Source organism: Mus caroli, chromosome 9 (assembly GCF_900094665.2).
Source record: "Mus caroli chromosome 9, CAROLI_EIJ_v1.1, whole genome shotgun sequence".
Lineage (NCBI taxonomy): Eukaryota > Metazoa > Chordata > Mammalia > Rodentia > Muridae > Mus > Mus caroli.
This window is the reverse complement of record NC_034578.1, coordinates 30,872,349-30,880,310: the sequence shown is the minus strand read 5'-3', so window position 1 is coordinate 30,880,310 and position 7,962 is coordinate 30,872,349. Positions and strand designations below refer to the sequence as shown.

The 7,962-nt window shown below is 41.0% G+C and overlaps 1 protein-coding gene across 3 annotated transcripts in view; it reads left to right on the top strand.

Moving 5' to 3' along the window:
• Window positions 1-7,962, top strand: part of Fam118b (family with sequence similarity 118 member B) — a 51,240-nt gene that overhangs the window by 27,721 nt on the left and 15,557 nt on the right. For all 3 annotated transcript variants that reach the window (XM_029481589.1, XM_021171374.2, XM_021171373.1), the window contains exon 3: window positions 4,705-4,957. In XM_029481589.1, the coding sequence (XP_029337449.1) occupies window positions 4,705-4,957 (253 nt within the window). The remainder of the gene's footprint in view (window positions 1-4,704; window positions 4,958-7,962) is intronic.

Below are 7,962 nucleotides of genomic sequence, written 5' to 3'. Positions count from 1 at the left end.
TTAACAACAGAGAATGTCTAATAGTGAGCAAGTTGTATGCTTGTTGTGTTGGCAAGTGTAATTGGGCATTTAAGCACCGTTAGCCCACTCAGCTGCGCTTGAACCTTGACAGTGGGGGCTCTAGACCCAAACCAAAACACCAATTTTTGTATTGTGTGATCTCTTTTGCCTTTGCTCACTAGAATCTTATAAAAAATCACATTATTCTCATTAACATAAAAATTATAAAATGGTATTTTGTTGTGGAACTAAATATTATAGTACTACCTTCAAGCTACTTCTTTTCTTAACTTCATTTCAAACTTCATTTTGTGTTAACCTGATATTAAACTTGGATTAAGCGTGTCTCTGCCTTTGTATAATTCTTGTTCGAATGTTGACCCTTCTGTCATTAATGTGCTCCTGTTTTCTCTCTTCCTCGCCTTTCTCACTGCTGTGGGGGGTCCTGAATGTCCCAGCTCTCTCCTGCATCGGCCTCCTGAGTGCTTTGATTACTGGATTCTTCTCTCTGCCTGTCTCTGGATGGCTTGTTTTGTCCTGTTTTGTTTGTTTTAGTTTTACTTTCTTAAGTGTTTTCTCTGATTTTCTTAAGGATTTTTAAAATTTTCTGTTACATTTTAAATTTTCTTCAGTTTTGTTGTTACTGTTTTTGTTTTTTGAAGACAGGCTGTTGCAAATGCAATCTTCCTCCCCTTCCTGCCTTAACCTCCAGAGTGATTCCTCTTTACCTACTAGTTTGTTCCTATGTACCTCTTACCATGTGGGCCTTGTGCAAATCAAATGATCATAGTTTGTTTATTTATATTTAAGCTTCTGAGAAGCAGTTAGCAGTCCATGTAACTATGGTTATTAGTCAGGATTTTTTAGAGGAACAGAGTGGATAGAATGAATATATTTATATATACATATATATCTATGTATATGTATGTATGTATATAAGGGGGATGTATTAGACTGGCTTGCATGTATGATCTGGGTACTCCAGTGGTAGTTATTGTCCCATTGGAGAGGCTGAGAACCCAATAGTTTTTCAGCAGTCTCAGTCTGGTATTGAAGGCCTGGGGATTCCTGAAAAAGCACTGGTCTTCAGTCCAGTAGAGGGCAGAATGAAGTAGATTCTGATGTCAGTGAAGAACTGCAGCAGTGACAGAGTAGATGAACTTGTCACCATGGTGGCAAGGCAGTGCCAACCTCCTTTTGGCTATCAGGCTGCCACCATAACATGCCATCCATATTTTGGGTGGGTCTTTCCACCTTGAATAACCTGATCAAGAAGATGCCTTACAAGGTGTGCCCAGGGGCTTTTCTCTTCGTTGATTCCAGATTCTGTCATGCTGTCACATTGGCAACCAGTATTCACCATCACAGTATAATGATGAGCTTTCCTCTGCATATTACGCCTGGAGCAAGTTCAGCAATTAGGACCTCTAACTTGTCTAAAGCTGTGGTTCTTTCTGACTAATGACCATGTCCCCAAAGAGAAATTGTTCCATCTCTTGAATGCAGGGAGACTGGGTCCAAGAAAAGGTTGAAGAATCCTAGAGTCTGGATGGAGCTTGCCCCAAGGGAGACTGGTTGGAGACGTCTTAGATTTCATGCAGAGATTCTTCCTTCCTCCCTCCCTCCTGGCACTGTGCACAGTGTTCTCAATGCAGTCCTCTGGCTGACTTTCTGAAGACATTCTTACTGCTGAGTTTAATGTCACCTGCCTACCCACTTGAACGTGTACCTAACATTCCTGAGCTTCTTCAGAGGAAATTGGGTTTTCTTATGGAATGTCTAAAGTTATGTCACCTTCTGGTGTCTGTTGTCTGCTCTGCTGTCATCCTGTCTTAACCTACTCTTTATACATGCTGTGTGCAGGAAGTTCAGCCCAGCACTGCTACCAGTAGCTGAGGGCTTACCCTTGAGAGACCTCCGTATAGGCAAAGCTGCAGGAAAGGATTTCAAGCCAAGCAAAGCTGCTATGTTTATTTAGACAAGGGGTGTTACCTGGCTTTAATTTAGTGTGGGCAGTTATGGGAAGGAACGGACAGTACTCACTCAGTGCAGGCTCCCCAAGAGTTGTAGTGAGGTGTCTTTATAATCGCCATACTTAATGATTCTATGGCTTTTCGTGATATATTTCTCAGAGTATAATTGACTACAGGGATTAAAGATTATGTAAAGCTGGTGAGGTGGTGTATACCTGCAATTCCCACACTTGTGAGATGGAGGCAGGAGGAGCAGGAGTTCGAGGAACTTCCAGGCTACCTGAGTACTATCTTAAAGGACACACAGACACACACACACACATACATTTTGATTTAGAAAAATTAGCTGACTTTACTTATTTTTCTTCTCTTATTGAAATTCCTTTTAAAGATGTGTTTATTTTTATGTGCACTGATGTTTTGCCTGCATGTATGTCTGTGAGAGTTCCAGATATCTTGAAATGGAGCTACAGACAGTAATGAGCCGCCATGTGGTTGCTGGGAATTGAACCTGGGTCTTTTGGAAGATCAGCCAGTGCTCTTAACCACTAAGCCATCTCTACAGCCCCTGAACTCCCCTTTTTAAATGAACTTGCAAGGTAGTTTTTTTGTTTTTTAAGATTTATTTTATGTATATGAGTACACTGTAGCTGTACATATAGTTGTGAGCCATCATGTGGTTGCTGGGAATTGAATTTTAGGACCTGCTTGCTCTGGTCAGCCCCACTCATTCCGGTTGGCCCTGCCTGCTCACGCCAGCCCAAAGATTTATTACTATATCTAAGTACACTGTAGATACACCAGTAGAGGACGTCAGATCTCATCACGAATGGTTGTGAGCCACCATGTGGTTGCTGGAATTTGAACTCAGGACCATTGGAAGAGCTCTTAACGGCTGAGCCATCTCACCAGCCCACAAGGTAGTTTTATAAGGTTGTTTGTCTAGATTTAGGTATGGAAGAGGCATATTACTCTCTAAAGTCAAGATTAAAGCCTAAGTAAGAATGTAGTTAGTTCATTTGTTGTTTTTTACATCCTTGTTCAACATAACTCTTAGAAAAGAGAACATGGTCTCTATGGGGAATCTTGGCTTGATGGTAACAAAGCTTCTGACACCCGGTTAGATTCTCAAGTAAAAGGTTTGTTTTTCCTTCCTGTGTCCACTTTATTTTCCCTCTCTGTCTTGCCTTAATACTTCTTTAAAAATGACTGTTAGGGCCATCGTAATGGCTTTGCAGATAGCATAAAGCCTGATGACCTGAGTTCAGTCCTGGGATCAGCATGTCGAGAAGAGCAAACAACTGCCAAACGTAGTTGTCCTCTGATATCTACACATGTACTGTGGCATGTGCCCACACACAAAGTAAATAATGCATGGTTTGGGTATTATTATTATTTATTTATTTAGTGGTTTAGGGATCATAAGGCATAATTGCAATATTTTTTTGAAAGTTTCTTGTGAAAGTATTTCATGGGTATGTATATTTGCATGTATTTATCATTTTTGGTTTTGTTTTTTAAGATGGCCTTTCCTTTAGCTGGTCATAAATTTCTGATCCTGCTGTCTCTGCCTCCCAAATTCTGGGATTATAGACTTTGGTCATCACATCCAACTTTCATTCATCATCTTGATTCCTCACTTTAAAACACACTGCATTATGTGCTCCTAATAGCTTTTAACGGGGTTTTTCCCAGTAGAGGAACTATTTATATATGGGCCATCCCTAGTATGTGTTTACAGGTTTTTCTCCTTATTAAATGAGCGAGTGTAGGAGCTGAGAGTGGGACAGGCAGTTCTGGGGGCTGTTTCCCACGGCTTCAACACTGATCAGGTTTCTGTTTGTTCTATTTGGAAGAGGGAGTAAGGCAAGTGATGGTTTTAATGTAGTCAGAATGAGAGGGAAAGGGAGTTGAGACATGCTTGTCCTCATGCTGTCTCACAACAGGACTCTGCTCTGTGCCGTGAGAAAGGGCTGTTTGTTGTGACAGAAAACATGAGGCTCCTATCTTCTCAGAAGCCTGCTGAGCACCCGATCCAAGTGATACATAGAACAAAACCATACTCAGATTGGTCTCCAGATTTGGCTTTCATGTTGTTTAATCTTTGCTTACAAAATTTGGCATCAAAGTTTCATTGTCTTCATTGTCTTACATTTCTCAACAAACAAAATCAACTTGATTTGTATGAAAATATTTTTTGAAAACAAACATGTCCTTTTGAAATTACTATTGACTTAAAGTATAATTTATTGGCATAACAGAAGCTGTAATACACTTGAATCTGCTGTAATGTTAGTGGTTTTCTTAGTTGGAGAAGACTTTGAAGGAGAAAGTTGATTTTAAAATTGTTTTTTTCAGGATTCCTGAAATAGTTTATTACTTTGTCTTCCAACAAAAACTGGAGTAATATTATAGTCTTTCATTTAATCTAAGCTGAGAAGTCTCAGAAACTGGAATCCTCGTGTTTACAGCTAAAAATTATAAAGTGCATGCCTTTAATCCCAGCACTGGGGAGGCAGAGCCAAACAGATCTCTGTGAGTTGAAGGCCAGCTTGGTCTACAAAGACAGTTCCAGGCCAGCTGAGACTTACACAGTGAGACCCTGACTCAAAAAGCAAACAGCGGGCATTACAGCTATTGAATAGTGAGAGCCAGCTGCATCTTTCTCAAATGTCTTTGCATGTGCTTGGGTCTACTGGACGTTCCAATCTTTCGACTTTTCCTTTTTCAGGAAGCTGCTTCCAAGTCTGAAAACCAAAAAGCCTCGAGAACTTGTGCTGGTGATTGGGACAGGCATCAGTGCTGCGGTTGCACCGCAGGTCCCAGCCCTGAAATCCTGGAAAGGCTTAATCCAGGCCTTACTGGATGCTGCTATTGATTTTGATCTTTTAGAAGACGAGGAAAGCAAAAAGTTTCAGAAGTGTCTCCATGAAGACAAGAACCTCGTCCATGTCGCCCATGACCTCATTCAGAAACTCTCCCCTGTGAGTAGTCTGCTGTCTGCCATGGCATGTGACATTTCCTGAAACTGTGATCAGTATGCTTATTTAGCAGGAATATTTGTTTATTGCTGTGTATTTATAACATTTGGCTCTCCTGAAAAGTAGCTATTTTTAGAGCCTGTTCAGGGTAATCATCCTGACCCCTTTTCACTGTGATGTGCTGAGAACTTTATGTGTATGGAGACAAGGGTACTGACACACTTTTGCTGTTTTCAACTTACTTTTTCTATTCTCACTATAAACAATGTCCTGACATCCATGACTTTAAGGAAATAATAGAAAGATTTAGGTTGAGATTTTGTGTTTTGAGAAAGCATCTTGTGCATCAGTACTGGTCACAAATCTGGTTGGTTCCTGGGTGTTAGGAGTATAGATAGGCATATGCCCTTGCTAAACTGGAGATAATTCGAAAATTAGTACTCACTTATGCTAGTCCTAGTTATATGTGCTTGAAATATTACATCAGTGAAATCAAAAGGGTATTGATTTCCAGGCCAGCCTGTGATGCATAACAATGCCATGTCACTCAGAACACACACACACATACTCTCACACACACACACACCGTGAGCAGTGAACAATTGTTAGATACTTACTTAGAATGTATATATGCAAAGGCCCTAGGTTTGACCCTCAGCACCATCCCACTCAAAATTTAGAATATGTTTTGGCTACTATATTATTTCCAAAGATATTGTAAACTGCACCTTGGGAAAAGAGGGGGCGGGGGGGGGTGCACTTACTCTTTAAAAGTTAGCTACCAGGAACCAGGTGGCGATGGCAGCATGCACCTTAATCCCAGCCCTCATAGGGTTAGGGAAGTTGAGGGCTAAACTTCAAATCAAGTTCTTAAAACACCCCGCAGAAATTGATTGAGGGAAACATCTTTTAATGCAGCCAGATGGAGTTTCCAGGAGGGAGTCCTGGGCAAAGCAGAATGCCTCCACAGGTGAGGCTTCCAAACAAGAACAAATAGCAGCAGATCTAGAGGCCATTATCAGGTCAGTCACTGATGTCATGACATCTAGAGGAAACAGACTGGGAAGCTGAGGGAGTTCACATAGACTCGCGGTTGAGCTTGCTTTCTGTGGCTGAGCTTCCCATAATTGGACTACAGCCACTCTCTCTTTGCCGCTGTAGATGCTCTCTTATGGGACCAACAGTAGTAACTTCTGTTGGGAGTTGCTGCCTTACTATTCTCAAGAGCATGGTGTTTTATTCTTGGGCTATTTTACTGCTCTTCCCTATCACAGAATTATGGGGGCTAGCCTGTCCAGCCCAGACTTGGAGGAAACGTTGAAACAAGTGTGCTTGGGTCTGAAATAGCGGGGCTGCTCAGTGAGTTTCAGCAACATGTGACAGTTTACCAATCGTGTACATTGTACCTCGCACTGTCTCTTATGAATATCAATGCAAGGATCTTTAAACGGATAGATCCTAACTTAGTATAACATATAAAAAAAGAATTGTACATCATGAGCAAGTGTGAATTTTCCTAGGAATGCAAAGTTGATTTAACATATAAATGTCAGTATAAAGTACAAAGAAGGTCTATAGACAGTAAGTAAGAATTCAGGTATGTATATTAAAGGGATTTTTTTTTTTTTTTTTTTTTTTTTTTGGTTGTTGAGCCAGGGTTTCTCTGTGTAGCTCTGGCTGTCCTGAAACTCACTCTGTAGACCAGGCTAGCCTCGAACTCAGAAATCCACCTGCCTCTGCCTCCCAAGTGCTGGGATTAAAGGTGTGTGCCACCACTACCCGCTCAAAGGAATTTTTTTTAAAAGACGACTTATCTTTTTATTTTTTTATACATGAATATGTTGTCTGCATGTATATTTGTGTAACATGTCTATGTCTGGTGCCTGTGGAGGCCAGAGGGGCTTAGTTTCACTGGAACCGAAGTTACAGATGGTTGTGAGCCATCATGTGAGTGCTGAGAATCAAACCTGGATCCTCTAGAAAGGTAATGTGTGCTCCCAGCCACTGAGCCATCTTTCCCGCCCAGGAGTCTGTATCTTTTAGGAAACACAATGAAGTGTGGGTGAGATTATTTAATCCTTTGATATTGACTCCCAACAGCTCAGTGAAGATAGGAAAAAAGTCATGATCATGGTTAAACTAGATTGGCCATATGTCATGGTTGTTCACATTGGGTGATTGGTACATGGTGGGGAGAGGTGCTCATTTATTTATTTGCTTTTTTATTGCAGTGCTGTATACTGAACTTTTCACATCTTAGGCAGGTGCTCTGCTTCTTTTGTGTATTTGGGAAAAATGTCAGTATCAGAAAAGAATATTAGATTTCTTTATAGTAACGCAACATCGTTAATTGGCCCCATTGATTGATTGATCCAGCTTCATGTAATGAAAAAGTGACATTATGAAGTCAAGGCAGAGAGCTTAGCAGTCAGAAACAGCAAGATCTTGCCATCTAAACGCCCTGGAATCCTCTGCAAATCAACTGACCTCTCACCATTTGCTTTTGTTCAGTAGCTGGGGTGGGCGGGGGAAGATTCCTGGGGTCACACACTGCCTAGAGCACGATTGACAGGTTGGATCCTCAGCACCAAAGAAGAAAAAAAACAAACAACGTGGCCTTACTTTTTCATGTGGTTTTGTGAAGAATAAGTGGCATTAGCAATGCTTTCGTGACTATCTAAATGAAGTTGGAGGGGCAGAGCAGCCTAAACACCCTTTTTCATCAAACATCAGTTTTACTTGAAAGAATGGAACTAGTGCTCAAAGTAAACGCAGTAGAAATCTTAGTAGATCTTGAAGGAGATGGGGTCCGGAGTGCTTAGGTTTGCTTTTACTCCATGTGGGACTAGAAAGATGAATTACGGGGTAAAGTACAGGAAATAGTATGGTATTTACTGTGCTGCTTTGAGTGAAGGGGGGAAATTCTTAGGGCCTGAGTGGGAGCCTAACACTTTCTTTCCATTTCTGACTTCCCTGTTATGATCTTTTTTTTTTGAATTAATTTTTTT